At 36.6% G+C, this 20665-nt stretch overlaps 1 protein-coding gene across 3 annotated transcripts in view; it reads left to right on the top strand.

The window, feature by feature from the left end:
• The window catches only part of LOC126195353 (uncharacterized), a 161266-nt gene that overhangs the window by 87322 nt on the left and 53279 nt on the right, over positions 1-20665 (top strand). For 2 of the 3 annotated variants that reach the window (XM_049933930.1, XM_049933931.1), the window contains exons 6-9: positions 9827-9968; positions 16523-16588; positions 16679-16738; positions 18676-18760. In XM_049933930.1, coding sequence (XP_049789887.1) covers positions 9827-9968; positions 16523-16588; positions 16679-16738; positions 18676-18760 — 353 coding nt within the window. The remainder of the gene's footprint in view (positions 1-9826; positions 9969-16522; positions 16589-16678; positions 16739-18675; positions 18761-20665) is intronic. The other variant, XM_049933932.1, reaches the window with a different exon arrangement.

Genomic DNA, 20665 nt, shown 5'->3' on the forward strand with positions numbered 1-20665 from the left:
TAGTTTATTTATCTTGATGCACTGAAAAGATATTCTGAAAACTGGCACTATGAAAGGGAGTGTCACATGATGTAGACTACACAACAGATGAATTTTAAAGGTGGCTCATCCCACTTTATTTTCACTATTACATCATTAGAGAGCAGTTCCAGTTTTACAAATTATAGTTTCTGCAGGTAAAGAGATGTGCAGCTCTGCCTTTGCACACATATCTGGAAGAGAACTCATCCACCTATTAATCAGTGTCTCAGTCCTTCGGACGTCACAAAGGCCTACCATACAGTGACAGGAACACGAACGTAACAGTGCACAAGAAATAGTTTGTAGTATGGACACCAGAATTTATAATTAGTAATTAGAGTTTGTACTTTAGTAGTTAGAGTTTGTAGAGCATTAAAATTTTACTAACTCACCCAATATTTTAAGACACAAAGATATTATGCAGTTCCAAAGTCTTTGCAAACATATTTTCCACACTTATTATGTTGGAGTGCAGAATTACACCTTCCAGTCCATGACTTTTTCACAAACAGATGAGTGATGCTATCTGTGTACTGGATAGTTGCACACTTTAAGCTGCATAGATACTGAGCATTGACTTCCCAACAACAAACTTTCATTTTAACCAATGTGGAGATGTCTGTGTGCTCTGTGATCCCAGACTTAAACACGGATAGACCTAATGATGTGACAAGTATGAGTGCAGGGTGCTGAGTGGTGAATTTGTGAGAGGAGTGACTATGTAAAGTGTAAAGACAGGCATAATAATATGATGTTTATTCTGAAATTACTTAATGTTTTGTAATTTGGCTAATCATATTTTACTATTCTGCAAGGGCTATAAGAATTTAATATTGTTTGATTTATGACAAATGTTTCAGGTTAGTAATTTACAAAAGTATAGGGAACAAATTATTCATCCATTCATTGCCCGCATACTGCAGCTGACAATTTCCAGCTGAAAGTTTGGGTGTATCATACAGTTTTATAAGCAAAAGACCAAGACAGATGTTACCTGCGTTCTGATAACACCTACCATTCCACACTGTACTGAGGCCTAATTACAATTAGTATAAAAGACATTTACAATTAAAAAAAGGTTCACATTTTACAGGCACGTAAAAGGTCTTCACATAAATGGGAGAGAGGGGGGAGAGGGCAGGTGGGGGGGGAGGGGATCCAGAAAAATATATACTCACTGTTTGATAGCCCGTTCATAAAGATTTGTCTTGTAGGTACAATTCTTGGCATTTGGAGTCATATTGTATGTCTGAAATGACCAGCAGAAGCTTCTAAACAATTCTGATGGCATTGAACTACAGATCAAACTATGGCTATAAGTGTTTAGCATTATTGTAGTGCATGATGCAACAGTTTTTTTTATGGAGATCATTGATTGTAGCTTGTTTTGTTGACACACAATGTACTTGATGGTGCCACAGCTAAAAGTCCATAGGTGTTAAATCTGGAGAGCAAGATGGGTACCCTGTAAGTCCTCTTTGATCTGCCTAGATACATCCTGTCATCTTGATGATGGTAAGGTCGGACTTCACCTTGTTTCCTTTAAGACATTTCACCTTCATGCAGTATTTGAATGTCAAGCAAAACCCTTGTCTGAGGCAATTTTGACCTGTTATAATATCCCCAGAGAAGAAGGGACCAATCAAACCACATGATAACAGACTACATCCAACCTAGTTCAAATGAACATGAGAATATTCAGGAGCCCAGTAAACACAATCGACATGGTTTCACTGTATTACTTAGGTTCAATATTGGCTTGTCAGGCTAAACAAATTTCCAGAAAATTTGTCACCCTCATCTACCATGTGCTCAAACTACTCATAGCATTCAGTTATTTGATCCAAGTAATTTTACATCATAGATAGCATTCTTGGAATTTACATGTTCCACCTTGCACCCTTATGGAAGTTTCTTTCTCTTGAGTGACTCATCCTGCTTTCGCACACTCCTTGATTTACTAATTTTTGTTGTGAATGGATGAAATGTTGCAATACTGTGGCTTTGGACACTGGATGTGTAACTGTTTGTGACTGGCTGGATCTTGCCTTCTTCACATATGTATCGGTTCCATCAGCTTTGAACTTATCATAAATACAGGTAATTTTGAAATATGTTGGTGGCCATATTTTAAACCCTTACTGCCACTACCATTGTAGATAGTGAATATTCTGATACTTGCAATATCACTTCAATACAACCATAAATTCCACAAATGACAACCTCATCCCAGCCATTGTTGCTAGATGATTGTTTTCTACTTTATTGTACTGTGGCATCAACCCCACCACCTGCACATGGACAATGTGAACTGCCAGCACCAACTACCAGAAACAAATTTAACATATACACTGCTGTTTTGCATGTTATCAGTAACTGTAATTCATTTTGTTTCAAAATTATTCAATTGCAAATGGTTGGTACATTTTTATCCATCATGTTTATACACTCTTCATTATAAAATAACATCTGAAGTTTAATTACATTTTAAATACTTGCCCTTACTGTTCATACATTCCTCTGTGAGATAAACCTTTATGTGGTTGTGATTCTTGAGTTTCTCCTGGCGTATTTGATAATCAAAATATCCACGGGTGTACTGCCGGTCTACAGTGTCCAACGGGCACAATATTTCGGCGATCATACATGTCGCCATCATCAGGTGAACTGATGGACTGAGCTCCTGTGAACGTGCCGGCACGTTCACAGGAGCTCAGTCCGTCAGTTCACCTGATGATGGCGACATGTATGATCGCCGAAATATTGTGCCCGTTGGACACTGTAGACCGGCAGTACACCCGTGGATATTTTGACTTTATGTGGTTTTTAGCGATTTTAATTCCTTTCACTGTCTTAATTATTATGGTTGATTATTAAATAGCCTTTTGCCTGCTTCACTTGGAGCAATCATTGTCAGTTTAAAGTTTTCTTATTTTGTGTAATGATTTTCCATTTCTGTTTGTTGGATGGTCATTTGTGTCTTTATTGAGGAGGTGACTGACAGTTACTCTGACTGCCATAATATTCTGATATGAATATATTGAGTACACTGTCATAATATTATGCTGTATAAAAACTTGGTTCTACTGAGAAATTCATCAATGGAGTAGAAGGAGTTGACCACCAATAAATTCTTTAGGTTTCTCTTAAACTGAATTTCATTGAAAATGTGTGTTCCTGAATAATGCATACCTTTTTGTGCAAGAGTAAGTGACTTTAAATCCTCATGAAGATTATTCTTATTTCTAGTATTGATTCCATGAATTGAGCTGTTGGTTTGAAAAAGTGATATATATTTTAATGACAAATTTCATTAACAAATAAAAATATTGGGAAGCAGTAGTTAGTATCCCTAGTTTCCTAAACAGGCCTCTACAGGATGTTCTTGAGTTCACACCACATATAACTCCTACTGCACGTTTTTGTGCCCAGAAAACTTTAGCTTGGCTTGATGAATTACCCCAAAAAATAATCCCGTATGACATTATGGAATGAAAGTAAGCATAGTATGCCAGCTTTTTCATTTTTATATCCCCTATGTCTGACACAATTCGCATTGCAAATAGAGATTTGTTAAGACGCTTCAGCAGTTCTGCAGTGTGCTCCTCCCAGTTGAATTTATTATCAAGCTGTAATCCCAAGAACTTAACACTGTCCACTTCTTCTATATGCTTGTCATCGTATGTTAGGCATATACTCGTGGGACACCCCTTACAAGTTCTGAATTGCAGGTAGTGTGTTTTTTCAAAGTTTAGTGACAAAGAATTGGCTAGGAACCAGTGATTAATGTCCACAAATATTTTATTAGCCAATCTTTCTAAGACTACACTTGATTTGCTATTTATTGCAATGGTTGTATCATCGGAAAACAAAACGAACGTGGCATCTGGTAACGTTACTGATGAAAGGTCATTGATATACACAAGAAAAAGTAAGGGGCCTAAAATGAAACCTTGTGGGACTCCACAGGTGATTAGTTCCCAGTTGAATGATGCCTGATAGCTTAATACATGTCTCTTTCCTAATAACACCCTTTGTTTCCTGCCAGAGATATAAGATTTGAACCATTTTGCAGCATTTCCTGTTACACTATAATATTCTAATTTACTTAAAAGGATATTGTGATTTACACAGTCAAATGCCTTTGACAGATCACAAAATATACTAGTTGCCTGCAATTTTTTGTCTAATGAATTAAGCACATTTTCACTGTAGATAGCCTTTTCAATATCATAACCCTTTATAAATTCGAACTGCAACTTTGACAGTATGTTATTTGGGATAAGATGGTTATAAAGCCAATTGTACCTTACTTTTTCTAAAATTTTTTAGAATGCTGGCAAAAGTGAAATTGGAAGGAAATTTGATGCTATTTCTTTATCTCCCTTCTTAAACAATGGCTTAACTTCAGCATATTTCAACCATTCAGGAAATATTCCACTGATAAACCACTGGTTACACAGATAGCTCAATATGTTACTTAACTCAGAATCACATCCTTTAATTAACTTTGTTGATATTTCATCTCACCCACTAAATGTTTTTGATTTTAAAGTTTTTATGATTGAAATTATTTCCAGTGGGGTAGTGAGGGTCAAATACACATTATTGAAGTTACTTGAAATGTCTGGTCTGAAGTATTCCATAGCAGCATCTACAGAACCTGACAACCCCATCTTTTCAGTAACAGTTATAAAATGTTTGCTAAAAAGTTCTGCAACATTATACACATCTGTTGCCAATGTATCATTTACTCTTAATGCTATTTGTCCCTCTTCATGTCTGGTTCTACCAGTCTCCTTCTTCACTATATCGCATATTGTCTTTATTTTGTTATCTAATATGATTATCTTTTCCTTGCAATATATTTACTTTGATGTCCGTGTTACAGTCTTCAATATTTTGCAGTATTTCTTGCAATGTGCTATAGCATCAACATCAGGACTGTTTCGGATTGACAGATACAGTTTTATTTTTGTTTTACAAGATACCCCTTCCTTGAGTAATCCCTGGCTTCTTTGTAGACTTTGCTCTAACCTTAGTTAGTTTTGGGGGAAAACAGTGTTCAAATAAGGTAAGCACTTTATTAGCAAAAGTGTTATATTTTTCATTCATGCCATGAACACTGTAAACATCATTCCAGTGAATGTCTCTGAGGAGTGTCCTAAAATAATCAATTTTTGGCTTATTGATTACCCTCTTGAGCTCAGATTTAATAAATTTAATATCCTGTTCAGTATTAGCGTTTAACAGAAAGAACTGCATGTCATGGTCTGAGGCCATTGACTATTGGTTTTGTAATATAATTTTGTTCATTGGGCTTTTCTATAAAGATATTATCAATGGCTCTTCAATTGGCTGCCCTAGTGGGGAACTTTACCGTGGGAAGTAAGTTGAATGATAGTGTTACTAACGCATGTAAGTTCTTATTGGGAGAGTCTTTAAGGAAATCTACATTGAAATCACCAGCAACCACTATTTCTTTGTTTTTGGTTGTTAAATGGACCAGTATAGCTTCAAGGTGGTTTATGAACAGATTAAAGTTACCTGCAGGTGCTCAATATACACTTAATATTATGAAGAACTTTTTGTGAAATTCTGCTTCTCTTGCACATGCTTTTAGGCAAAATTTATGAATGTATATGTTCTTAAATTTATGACAGTTCCTGATGAATGTGGCAACTCCTCCTTTCTCCATTTCTGCTCGACAAAAGTGAAATGCTAACCTAAACCCTGTAACACTTAAAAGTTCTGTACCAGTGGTCACATGTTGTTCAGAGAGGCAGATTATGTCAGCTGGGTTTGAAGACTCTAATTCATCTATGCAGGTAATTAATTCATTAATTTTATTTCTCAGTCCTCGAATATTTTGATGCATTAAAGATAGCTGACATTTCACAATGACTGAGTTAAGTTTTTTGGTTGCTTTCTCAAACTGAAGGTTTGTCTCAGTCCTAACCTCTCTTAAAATTTGGTTTCTTTCTGTCCTCGCTACCCTAAAAAAGGGTATCTTCTGAATCCTATAACCACTGGTATTTTATCACTCATGACAGTGCCTCCCCCCTTTAACTTTCCTGCTATTTTCTCAGCCAGTTTACCCTTCACTTTCCTGTTGAGGTGAAGACCATGCCTAGTATAATCCCACCCATTGAGAGAAACAATAGGAACAACACCAATTTGTGACGTGAAGAATAAAGATGTATACTGTTTACAATTGGCATTCCACAGATCGGAGCGTGGAATGTCAGATCCCTTAATCGGGCAGGTAGGTTAGAAAATTTAAAAAGGGAAATGGATAGGTTAAAGTTAGATATAGTGGGAATTAGTGAAGTTCGGTGGCAGGAGGAACAAGACTTCTGGTCAGGTGACTACAGGGTTATAAACACAAAATCAAATAGGGGTAATGCAGGAGTAAGTTTAATAATGAATAGGAAAATAGGAATGCGGGTAAGCTACTACAAACAGCATAGTGAACGCATTATTGTGGCCAAGATAGATACGAAGCCCACACCTACTACAGTATCACAAATTTATGTGCCAACTAGCTCTGCAGATGACGAAGAAATTGAAGAAATGTATGATGAAATAAAAGAAATTATTCAGATTGTGAAGGGAGACGAAAATTTAATAGTCATGGGTGACTGGAATTCGAGTGTAGGATAATGGAGAGAAGGAAACATAGTAGGTGAATATGGATTGGGGCTAAGAAATGAAAGAGGAAGCCGCCTGGTAGAATTTTGCACAGAGCACAACATAATCATAGCTAACACTTTGTTTAAGAATCATGAAAGAAGGTTGTATACATGGAAGAACCCTGGAGATACTAAAAGGTATCAGATAGATTATATAATGGTAAGACAGAGATTTAGGAACCAGGTTTTAAATTGTAAGACATTTCCAGGGGCAGATGTGGACTCTGACCACAATCTATTGGTTATGACCAGTAGATTAAAACTGAAGAAACTGCAAAAAGGTGGGAATTTAAGGAGATGGGACCTGGATAAACTGAAAGAACCAGAGGTTGTACAGAGTTTCAGGGAGAGCATAAGGGAACAATTGACAGGAATGGGGGAAAGAACTACAGTAGAAGAAGAATGGGTAGCTTTGAGGGATGAAGTAGCGAAGGCAGCAGAGGATCAACTAGGTAAAAAGACGAGGGCTAGTAGAAATCCTCGGGTAACAGAAGAAATATTGAATTTAATTGATGAAAGGAGAAAATATAAAAATGCAGTAAATGAAGCAGGCAAAAAGGAATACAAACGTCTCAAAAATGAGATCAACAGGAAGTGCAAAATGGCTAAGCAGGGATGGCTAGAGGACAAATGTAAGGATGTAGAGGCCTATCTCACTAGGGGTAAGATAGATACTGCCTACAGGAAAATTAAAGAGACCTTTGGAGATAAGAGAACGACTTGTATGAATATCAAGAGCTCAGATGGAAACCCAGTTCTAAGCAAAGAAGGGAAAGCAGAAAGGTGGAAGGAGTATATAGAGGGTCTATACAAGGGCGATGTACTTGAGGACAATATTATGGAAATGGAAGAGGATGTAGATGAAGATGAAATGGGAGATATGATACTGCGTGAAGTGTTTGACAGAGCACTGAAAGACCTGAGTCGAAACAAGGCCCCCGGAGTAGACAACATTCCATTGGAACTACTGACGGCCTAGGGAGAGCCAGTCCTGACAAAACTCTACCATCTGGTGAGCACAAAACTCTACCATCTGGTGAGCAAGATGTATGAAACAGGCGAAATACCCTCAGTCTTCAAGAAGAATATAATAATTCCAATCCCAAAGAAAGAAGGTGTTGACAGATGTGAACATTACCGAACTATCAGTTTAATAAGTCACAGCTGCAAAATACTAACACGAATTCTTTACAGACAAATGGAAAAAATAGTAGAAGCCAACCTTGGGGAAGATCAATTTGGATTCCGTAGAAACACTGGAACACGTGAGGCAATACTAACCTTATGACTTATCTTAAAAGAAAGATTAAGAAAAGGCAAACCTACATTTCTAGCATTTGTAGACTTAGAGAAAGCTTTTGACAATGTTGACTGGAATACTCTCTTTCAAATTCTAAAGGTGGCAGGGGTAAAATACAGGGAGCGAAAGGCTATTTATAATTTGTACAGAAACCAGATGGCAGTTATAAGAGTCGAGGGACATGAAAGGGAAGCAGTAGTTGGGAAGGGAGTAAGACAGGGTTGTAGCCTCTCCCCGATGTTGTTCAATCTGTATATTGAGCAAGCAGTAAAGGAAACAAAATAAAAATTCGGAGTAGGTATTAAAATTCATGGAGAAGAAATAAAAACTTTGAGTTTCGCCGATGACATTGTAATTCTGTCAGAGACAGCAAAGGACTTGGAAGAGCAGTTGAATGGAATGGACAGTGTCTTGAAAGGAGGATATAAGATGAACATCAACAAAAGCAAAACAAGGATAATGGAATGTAGTCTAATTAATTCGGGTGATGCTGAGGGAATTAGATTAGGAAATGAGGCACTTAAAGTAGTAAAGGAGTTTTGCTATTTGGGGAGCAAAATATCTGATGATGGTCGAAGTAGAGAGGATATAAAATGTAGACTGGCAATGGCAAGGAAAGCGTTTCTGAAGAAGAGAAATTTGTTAACATCGAGTATAGATTTAAGTGTCAGGAAGTCATTTCTGAAAGTATTTGTATGGAGTGTAGCCATGTATGGAAGTGAAACATGGACGATAAATAGTTTGGACAAGAAGAGAATAGAAGCTTTCGAAATGTGGTGCTACAGAAGAATGCTGAAGATTAGATGGGTAGATCACATAACTAATGAGCAAGTACTGAATAGGATTGGGGAGAAGAGAAGTTTGTGGCACAACTTGACCAGAAGAAGGGATCGGTTGGTAGGACATGTTCTGAGGCATCAAGGGATCACCAATTTAGTATTGGAGGGCAGCATGGAGAGTAAAAATCGTAGAGGGAGACCAAGAGATGAATACACTAAGCAGATTCAGAAGGATGTAGGTTGCAGTAGGTACTGGGAGATGAAAAAGCTTGCACAGGATAGAGTAGCATGGAGAGCTGCATCAAACCAGTCTCAGGACTGAAGACCACAACAACAACAACTGTTAACAACATTTTTTTCATTTTAGAGGCTTTAAGAGTTCTCAATAAAAAATATGGAGGCATTACTTTTCAGCAAACCCTCTTAATACTTACTTGAATAAAGGATTACAGGATGTAATATTAAAATTTTAAGTTACTTGATCAGTGTCCTCTTTTTCAATTCCATTTTTGTGCTTAAGTTACACCAAAAGTAAGCTGAGCTGAAAGTTATAGAATTTACTAGCTCATCTAATTATCCTGGACTGCTGTGACTGTCTTTATTGCCAATTATTGTTCATCACACTATAGCAAAGAGAGTGTAAACTGTTGCAATTTTTATGCATTGTCTAAAAATAAAGGAAACTGCTGTAATTACCTAAAGACAATAAAATATTTTATTATTATGTGAAAATATTTTAGTCTTGATTAATTATTATTTTGCTTTTTACTGCTTTCTCTTGTTTTGTGGGCACCTGTGGTATAATAAATTGCCTCTGAATGTAATTAACAGCCTTGCATTACTAATGCTTTCTTTGTTTTACCTATAATTTTGTGTATTTTGCAGAAAAGTTCTACACCGGTTCGTGTATTCTTTTTGTCATTTCCTTTCTGTTGTAGTCATTTTAATCAAATCTTGGCTCAATGTTTAAACATTTTCTGAATTTCTTTCCATAAAGTGTAATTTCTGTAGTGGCATTCTGCCTGTGTTTACAGAAATGTTGCATTTATAAACATTACTTCCTCATGGATTGGAAAAATTCCATTGCTTGTTAGTATGGGATATATAGAGCGAGAGGCAGGGAATCAGTCATGTCAAACAAGTGGCATTGTGCAGTCCTGCTGCAGCTCAAAAATGGTAAGAAGATGCCATATAAGCTGTCGAAGGTGGTGGGTTGTTTTAAGAGCAAAAGTTATTTCTTATTGCTTTAATATTAAGAACGGATTGTGGCATCAAACTGAACAGTGAACTAGAGAAATGCTTTTCACCACAGGTCATAAAACATTTCATATGCAGTGATTTCGTAAACTTTTAACCACATAAAAAACATCTGACCTTAACAAGCATTGTACATTATGACCTTAACAATTTATTCATATTTTAGAAGGCACAGCCACTAAACATCAGTTGTTAAACATAAAAGGTTTGATTTAGTTTGAAATTGTGGAGGGCCTCCATTACCTTTCTTCTCAGAAATCATTAAATACATCTAATATTCCCTCATGGCTTGTGTTTCAGAAGTGGGCTTGAATGAATTAAATCATTACTTTGTGAGCTTTCATCACTTAAATTGTTGCAAGAAAGCTGTATGTTCAGTAAGGGGACACTAAGTGCCTGACTGCTCAAGTTAAGATTGTGAGTTCTGAGTTCTGGAATATGATGGCAGTCTGAGACTGGTGTTCATCTTATTCAAAAATGTCTACCGAACTCTGATCAGTGTAGGTGTAGCCCATGGATATTTGCTTGAACATTAAGTTGTTAGATTTTTAACTGCAGACAAGGCTCAAGAAATTTGTGATAATGGCCATCATTGGCCTGGAACCAATGCTATAGTTAGAAGAGAAAATATTTACTTATCAGCAATACTGGAATAAAGAAATGCTCTTATAGTTTTCATACTTTTTATATTTAATTTCAAGCTTTCTGTGTTATTCTCTTTTTAATTATTATTTTTATTCGCTTTGCAACACTGTGGGAGAAAAAGCTGATGATAGATTCAATTTTCAGTCACTGTGAGTCTTAATGGGAAGTACAGCAATGATCTTCACGTATGAAATGACCAGCAAATTCATTAATAGGATCTTTTTTTTCTTACTTTCTTTTTCTCAAACATATTTCTAATGAGGCTTGTCTCTTTCATTCCATTTGAACCCAGGTTTATTATGACCATAATTGCTTACAGCTTATGTGATTTATTGTTCATCTTGTCTGCAGCTTTTGTGTTTTATCTTTAACTTTGCATGTTAATGTTCCTGTGGGCATTATTTAATATTTAAAAATTTACATGTATCAAAAATAAAGGGGTCAAAACAATATCCAGCTTGATCTAAAGATATAAAATAGAATATAATTAATTACAAATGCAGTGAAGTATCAATTTCTAGAGAGAGAAGAAACTGAGCACCTCACTTGTGTGTTTATATTTTGTGCCATGCCCATACGGACAAATAAAAACTGTAACCAGTCACTTTTTGAATAATTATGTTTTTTCCATGAACGAGTTTTCAAACCTTTTCAGTTTCATCTTCAGATGGTTTCTGGAAGTTACATCTTTATTTTTAGCATAGTGCTGGGTGCTGGCTTGCAACAGTATGGGTGGCTTTTTTCGTTAGTGTCCATCTGTCTGCCTGCATTTTGATGTCCAGTTGTTATATCACTACACACACTTTCACACAAACTACAGTATATTAATTTACACTTGGACAGCAAGACTTTCCCAGCATCCAGCATGTGCTTTACAACAATAATTTTATGTTTATTTCTTCATTTATGTTCTCTTCTTTAACGCCAAATCAATTTCTTTTTTTAAAAAAAATATTGTTCTCTTCTGGCTTTATATAAAAATAGTTAAAGTTACTAGCTGTCCCATTTACCTTCAGTATTTTTTTTCAGCAACAATAATTATATGTCATTTGAGAAATTGGTACACAAATATACATATGGGTATTAGCTTCCGGGAGCTCAGTATTTCTGAAAGTGACCTTGTTGCCACCATCATGTGTGTTGATGACTTAATTGGCAAAGTGTGAACATAGAACTTTCATCTACACACTCTGTCCCACTCCTGTAGTTGATCCATAACAATTCCCTATGCAGTTCATACTTTGGAGCAGGTTTGGTTCTTTGTCAGAGTTCATGTCCAGTGCCAGATGAGCAATGTGCCTGTACACTGTCACATGATCACTTTTGTATGTGTGTATTACTGTGTGAAAGATAGTGTAAAAAGAAATCAGTTAGGCGGAGCAATGATCAGAAGAATTTCAGATAGATGTAGAAATGACATGATGAATACAGACACAATTATTTATTGGATAGGCAGAAGGGAAGAAAAATATATTTTCTGGAACCTACTGTTCTCCAGTCTATGAATTATTATGATAAGGATAATTATCACAATGAATTTACTGTTTGAAGTTTTTGTTAAAATCTATTTCAAGACCTAGCTTTCACGTTTGTCATAAAGTGATATTAGGAGACAATTTAGAATTATCTTACTTGTTGAGGTATTAATCAATAACTGTATTTTGCAACTGATGTGTCTCACATGGATGTTTCAAGTATTACAGACATGTCCCAGAATTCAAAACATTCAGAAGTGTGTCTTTGTAGTGTATTTACACATTTACATTATTTTCTTGAAATGAAATCACCACAAGAATCAAAATAGTAAAGCCTACTGAATAAATAAAACAAATATGCAAAATTGTATCTAAAAAGAAAGATGATGAGACTTACCAAACAAAAGCGCTGGCAGGTCGATAGACACACAAACAAACACAAATATACACACAAAATTCAAGCTTTCGCAACAAACTGTTGCCTCATCAGGAAAGAGGGAAGGAGAGGGAAAGACGAAAGGATGTGGGTTTTAAGGGAGAGGGTAAGGAGTCATTCCAATCCTGGGAGCGGAAAGACTTACCTTAGGGGGAAAAAAGGACAGGTATACACTCGCCAACTGAGTCTTTCCGCTCCCAGGATTGGAATGACTCCTTACCCTCTCCCTTAAAACCCACATCCTTTCGTCTTTCCCTCTCCTTCCCTCTTTCCTGATGAGGCAACAGTTTGTTGCGAAAGCTTGAATTTTGTGTGTATATTTGTGTTTGTTTGTGTGTCTATCGACCTGCCAGCGCTTTTGTTTGGTAAGTCTCATCATCTTTCTTTTTAGATATATTTTTTCCACGTGGAATGTTTCCCTCTGTTATATAAATATGCAAAATTGTTTAGACATTGTGCCTTCTATTAATGGACTTTCAGACCTAAAAGGAGGAAGACAACATTTCAGCTGCAGATGAATGAGTGGTAGTGATAGCATCTGCTTCCCCATCTCCTTCCTCCTAATACTATTTTCTTCTGCCTCCTTGCCACTCTCCAATCTGCTACCATTGATGTCTCTCCCAAACTCCCATCCCTTTATAGAGCAATCTCTCACAATCAGATAACGTTTCAGCAGCTGTAGAGGTGGTAAGTGTAAAATAGTTGATATAACTTCATTGAATGGACACAACTTTAATATACACTGTCTGATACAAAGTAATCAGACACCTCCTTTGTAATGAAGTATTTTCCAGTAGATGTTATGAGAGGTGGACCTGCCACTATAAAAGGACTCTGGGAATATAGTGTTGTCAGTAGAGAAGCGGTAACAGCAGAAAGGATAGGTAAGGAGTGCTCAGTGATTTAGAATGTGGACTAATTATTGGATGTCACCTGAGTAACACATCTGTGAAGAACATTTCAGCTCTTTTAAAGCTGTGCAAGTTGACTGTTGGTGATGTGTGTAATCTGGAAATGTGAAGGAACAACAACATCTAAACCAAGAGTAGGCAAACCATATGTGCTAACAGAGAGCAACTGTCAAGCACTGCAGAGAGTGGTTGTGAAAAGTCACATGAAATCAGAAGATGGAACCACTTGTGAGTTCCAAAGTGCTACCACTAAAACAGCTAGCACATTGATGACTGTGCATAGGGAGTTACAAAAGGATGCAGTGGTCAAGAAGCTCCTTATAAGCTACACATTTCTGCAGTCAGTGGTAAGTAAAACTTGAGGTGATATAAAAAACAACACCACTGGACACTGGATGACTGGAAATTAGTGATTTGGACTGATGAACCACACTGTAACCTGTGAAAATTGGTATGGAATGATTTGGATTTGGTGAATGCATGAAGAACACCTGCTTTCACATGTAGTGCCAGTAGTGATGGAGCAGGCAATGTTATGGCATTGGGATGTGTCTCTTGTTTATGGCATGGTCCCTTTATTGTGCTTAATAAATTGCAAAATCCAGAGGACATGAACACACATTGTGTACTGGGTATGGTAGAGGAACAATTTGGAGATGATGACTATTTGTATCACCACGACAGTGCACCATGTCATTAAGCAGTATCTATGAGGCAGTGATTTGAGGGCAGTTAACATTCCTGAAATAGACTTCTCTGCCCATAGTCCTACCCACACCCAACGGAATGCCTCTGGGATGAGTTAGAATGTTGGCTTTGCTCTGGACCTCAGCATACATCACTATCTTTTCTGGTTTCATGACTTGAAAAATGGACTGCCATTCTTCCAAGTCAGACACCTCACTGCAAATGCCCCTGGCAGACTTCAGTCTGTTGTAAAGGCGAAGGGTGGATACACCCCATGTTAATGACCACTAATAGGTGCCTGGATACTTTTGATCAGATAGTGTATAATACATTAAACCACAGTTACATAAAATAAGGGAAAGGCAACCACTTACCCATAGAGGATTAATGCATGGTACACAGAAACACATAATAGAAAACAATCTTGCTGCTCCAGCGAATGTGATGATTTGAGTGTGTGTGTGTGTGTGTGTGTGTGTGTGTGTGTGTGTGTGTGTATTCCTATTAGAAAAAATCTTATGGAACTAAAACGTCCAAAAAAGTGGTGCTTATTGATTAAAAGTTTATTGGCTCATATTACAGTCAACAGAAATTGCTCATATTACAGTCAACAGAAATTGCTGCACAAAGTTTAGTGGCTCATATTACATTCAACAGAAATTGCTGCTCATCTTTCCTTCCACAAGCAAATATTTATTTTATTTTATTTTCTGCCTACATAAGTTCAACCTTTTACCTCTTCATACATCTTTTTAATTTTTGTTTACCTACAACATTGCCTTTATCCTCCATTCTGTACCTCTATGACGTTCCCATTGTCATCTGCTTCGGTCTGTATTACAGTACTAGTCAGCCTGATAATGTACTGTTGGTTGTGTAATCAAGAGTATGTGTATGCTTCTTCTTTCCCAAGCCTTACCATGAAATAGGTCATTGCCTCATTCACATACATTCTCTCTTCAGAATGGCTGGCCAGTGCTTATCTCTAGGATGCTAAATTCTAAGTACTGCTAATAGACACTTACAAAAGCAAGAAACCTATAATAGCCCTCAGAACTATTAGTACCTACCTCAGGGAGGACAAAGATAGAGATTTGGGAAGCATAGGAAGGAGGGCCATGTAACACATAATCCCAGTTTTAGAGGGATCTCATTGTTGTTAGAATGAGGAAAGACAAAGGTGGAGGAAGAGACATCAGGATTAGTAGGAGGTCAAAGGCAGTGCATTGTTATGCACTGTGCCTGCTGCAGTCAACACATTGATAAAATGGCAGAATGAGAGGTAAAGAGGGGGTAGGGGTTAGAGAAATGAGAATTTCAATGAATAGTGCGACTGAAAAATAGGAGGAAAGTGGAGAAGGAGATGGGGAAAAACTGAAAAGAAAGAGGTAAGGAATCACGAAGATTAAAAAAAAGTAAACTATTTAGTAAATGAGTAAAGAAATATTGCTGAAAAAAATTTAAAGAAAAAAGAGGGAATATCTTAATGGAAGCTAAGTCCAGGAAAGTGATGACATACAAGAACAAGTTGGATAGTGACTTCCAATTCTCAGGGTTCAAGGAAACTGGTTGTGTGGAGAAGGATGCAAATGCCTAGTGTTCTGTAGCAGGCTCTAAGGTCCCCTGAATCAGGCTGTACAGCATGTTCAGCACCTATATAGCCCCAAGGCAGACAGTTCTTCTGTATTCATTCATGGCACTTAAGTAATTTAGTTCATTCATATATAGAAAACTATGCAGTGAGCAAAATGTTTGTTGTTGCCTTTGATGATTTAGAATTTACCTATGGTAGGGAAGTGGTACGTGATAGTGGGTGGGTTTGTGGGGAAAATTTTACAATGGGAACTATTGCAGGGGTAGGAACATTAGGGTAGGACTAATGATCTGGAAATGTCATTTGATTAATAGTTTTAAAAATATGTATAGGAGGACACATTGGACACACCAAAACATAACAATGATTTGAGTATGTGAAGAAATATTTGTACATGATGGGTACCTTTTTTTATGGTAGTGTTAGTGAACCACATTCATCACGCTCAAAATAGTATTAAAGTTGCTGCAAAAGAGTTCAGCCTGTTTGGTTCATGTGGGTGAAAATCAAATTGATACCAAAATTTGTCAAGAAAAGTCACAGAAGTTGCAGCATTTAGAGATGTGTTGCAAACCACAAATGAAGATGTGAGATTTTATAGATCTCGAATAAATGGTACTCTTCTCTGTATTTATCAAATTTATTTGAATATGTTATTTGCTGTCTGTAATTTTACATATCAGTTTTTGTAAATATTTATAATATTTTGTGTACTCATGTTCCAGCCAAATGTTACTGTGCAACAGTGTGAAACAAACAACCCAAACCATAGGCATCCAGAATGTGATCCAGTATGTATTCTGAATATTTAACATACGGAATTCATTGCAGCTCCTAGTTTTTGGTGCAAAATATCACTTACATTTTGTTTCTTTTCACAGGAGGCTGTTGGTCTATCATGTAGGATATTTAATGTCACCCCTGGAAATTATTGTATAAGAGTAAGTTACATATTATTTTTCATGTAAATATTATTTCATCTATTACTAGCTTTTATGATATTATTTTCGTGTACTAACTTATTCCATGCTATGGAGATTTGGTCTTCAATTCGGTCTAATGGTACTAGATGTGTAAAATAAACATAAGAGTATCCTGTTTGGGTTATCTATCTCCAATAACCATTGCAGACATGGTCATCTAAGGCACATTGTGTGAATAAAATTGCAATACCATACTTACAAGAGTATCACTTTTCATTTAGCTAATATTTCATGAGTAACTAGCCATTGTCATAGTCCTTATTTTGCTTTCCTGATAACAGTTTTATTTTACTCTAATAATAACATGCGAGGTTAAAAAATATCTTTTTATACCAAGTGGCATAATTTCTTCTTATTATTATTATTATTTCCTTTAACTCTTTATGTGGAGCATAGGGCTGCAACAAAGGAACACCATCTTGTACTGTCTTCTGCTAGTATCTTCATTTCTTCCCATCCTATTCCTTGCTGATGGTCTTCTGCTTCAACTGACCATCTCCATGTCATTTTGGGCCTGCCTCGTCTCTGTCATCCTTGCGGGATCCAGTCAAGTGCTTCTCTCGCAATATGTTCATTTGGTCTTCTGAGAGTATGTCCTAACCATTTCCACTTCTTGCTTCTGATTTGCAGCTCAATTGGCTTCTGGTTTGTTCTTTCCCAAAGAGTTTCGTTATAGATGACATTTGGCCACCGTATCCCCAGGATGTTCCTCAGGCACCTGTTGTTGAATGTCTGCAGCTTGTGGATTAGCTGTTTTGTCACTTCCCATGTTTCACATCCATAAAGGAAAACAGATTTTACATTACTTTCAAATATCCGCAATTTGGTCCTCAGTGATATTTCCTTCGTTCTCCAGATAGAGCGTAGAGTTGTAAAATCTCCTGTTGCTTTGTTGATGTGACTGTTAATTTCCTCTGTTGCACCACCATCTGCTGTAATGTTGCTTCCAAAGTAGCAAAACTTATCCACCTTTTCAATTACCTGACTCCCAAGCTTAAGCTCTGCAGTGCTGTTGTCATTTGCCCGCATGTCTTTAGTTTTTTGGGTGTTAATTTTCAAGTCAACTTCCTTCACTGCAGATTTCAGATCTTCTAGCTTCTCTTTCATGTCATTTAGGCTGTGGGATAGAAGGCAAAGATCATCTGCAAAATCTAGGTCTTGTAGATGTGCCCCATTGCTCCATTTTATTCCTCTCACTTTATCTATTGCTTCCACAATTACAAGATTAAGTACTATGTTAAAAAGTATTGGTGAGAGCATGCAGCCTTGCTTAACTCCTGTTTTCACTGCTTTTGGATCTGAAAGCAGACCTTCATGTTTAATCTGGCATGTGTAGTTTTCATACATGCACTTGACGAGAGCTATTATTTTCTTGGGGATTCCAAAAGTTCACAGTGAACTCCAAATTTTTGCTCTAGTTATACTGTCAAATGCCTTTTCAGAGTCTACAGAGAGTCTAATTTCTTAGGTATACAAAATTGCTTTGTGATGTAACTTTTTCTTTGCGATACCATCAGTGCCATTATTCACACAATTATGAAAGTGTTTTTCTCAGACAAAAATATTTCTGTTATATGTGTTCAAATATAAATGGAATACAGTGACCATTATATCATTCACACTCATGGTGATAACATTCACTTAATATGACACAGAAAAGCCACATTGAAATACAAACAGTGGAGTAAATAAATGATAACAACTTGCCCTGCATATCAGACACATTTGGAAGTCAATAACCAATAAGAGCTTGTACTATACTAAACTGATTGTATAAAATTTTAAAATTTGCTATAAAATAAGCATATTCTTCTCTGAGAAACTGTCTTATACAACTGTTGTTATACCATAATTCTAGTGTCTGTGTTTGGTAACATGATAATTCATTTATTTAGGCAGAGGTTCTGAATGATGATCGATGTGACAGCAGTTCAGTGTGGACACTTAAGAGCCACAGCTGTGTTTGGGTCTACAATCTAGGTAATTATTTTAATTTAAGTGAATACAGTACATTTATGTTATCACATTCCATTTTATACCTTCCAGGATCCAGAGACATTTCTGCAGCTAAAGAAACCATGTGTTTTGTTGCATGAAACCAACATTTTTGCATCTGATTTGTCTCTTATTGGTAAACCTCATGATTATTTGTCCTCTCATATGTCAGTGTTTTAATATAGTTAACTTGAATGTCTTAATCATCTTTAACATCACGTAATAGCTCTCATGAGGCAATACACTTGCTCGCTTGATGATGCAACCATTACTACCTTGAGACTATTTTAACCACAATGTCTTCTGTTTTTTCCAATGTCTTGAACTCTACCTAATATTTATTTTCGGCAACTTATCAAGCCCCCATTAATTTACCTTAGTAGATACTCAACTCCACAACTCTTGTGGGTATATATGTTTTTGCTGATGTCACTTGGTCTGGAGATACAGTTGTATGATTTCATTTTAGGTCTTACGTTATACTTTGTTTTGGATATTAAGGAAAAGTTGTTTATGAATGTTTGTTATTTCTATTTCCTTCCAACATAAATAAAAACATATACCTGCATCATGCTCTGGGATGAATACCAATATGGCTCCCACCAGGCTGTCAACACACAGTTATGGCATGGAAAATGAAAACACAATCCCACTTCAATGTCTTACATGTATTTTAATCTATCTTTTGACAGACACATAGATACTCTGCATTTCAGTTGTGAAAGCTTCTTTTGAAACAGTGGCTTGTCACATCATTGTTATGGTATCAGTCAAGCCATCTGTCATGTTATGGTGTGTGTTTTTGTTCAAAAATTATATTTTATACAATTTTAAATTGAGCTGTAGGCCAATTTTAAATAAGTTTCAGTGTTTCATAGTAAGAATGGGAGTCTCTCACAGACTGCCAGTTCTGTTTATATACAATTTAATTTGACTACATTCCATTATCCTTGTTTTGCTTTCATAGATGTTCATCTTATATTCTCTTTTCAAGACACTGTCCATTCTGTTCAACTGCTCTTCCAGGTCCTTTGCTGTCTCTGACAGAATTACAATGTCATCAGCAAATCTCAAAGTGTTTATTTCTTCTGCATGGATTTTAATTCCTACTCTAAATTTTTCTTTTGTTTCCTTTACTGCTTGCTCAATATACCATTTCAACAACATTGGGGATAGGCTAAGTCCCTGTCTCACCCCCTTCTCAACCACTGCTCCCCTTCTGTGCCCCTCGACTCTCTTAACTGCCATCTGGTTTCTATACAAGCTATAAATGGTCTTTCACTACCTGTATTTTACACCTACCACCTTCAGAATTTGAAAGAGTGTATTCCATTCAACACTGTCAAAAGCTTTTTCTAAGTCTACAAATGATAGAATCTTAGGTTTGCCATTCCTTCACCTGTCTTCTAAGATACGTCGTAGGGTCAGTAAACAGTTTTTCCATTCGTTTGTAAAGAATTCGTGTTAATATTTTGCAACCATGACTTATTTTGATAGTTCAGTAAACTTCACACCTGTCAACAGCTGCTTTCTTTGGGATTGGAATTATTATATTCTTCTTGAAGTCTGAGAGTATTTTTCCTGCCTCATACATCTTGCTCAGCAGATGGAAGAGTTTTACCATGGCTGGCTCTTCCAAGGCTATCAGTAGTTCTAATGGAATGTTGTCTACTCCTGGAGCCTAGTTTCGACTTAGGTTCTTCAGTGCTCTGTCAAATTCTTCACACAGTATCATATCTCCCATTTCATCTTCATCTACATCCTTTTCCATGTTCATAATACTGCCCTCAAGTATATCACCATTGTATAGACCCTATATATACTCCTTCCACCTTTCTGCTTTACATTCTTTTATCTTAGGATTGATTTTCCACCTGAGCTTTTGATATT

The sequence above is a fragment of the Schistocerca nitens genome, chromosome 7 (genome assembly GCF_023898315.1).
Source record: "Schistocerca nitens isolate TAMUIC-IGC-003100 chromosome 7, iqSchNite1.1, whole genome shotgun sequence".
Taxonomy (NCBI): Eukaryota; Metazoa; Arthropoda; class Insecta; order Orthoptera; family Acrididae; genus Schistocerca; species Schistocerca nitens.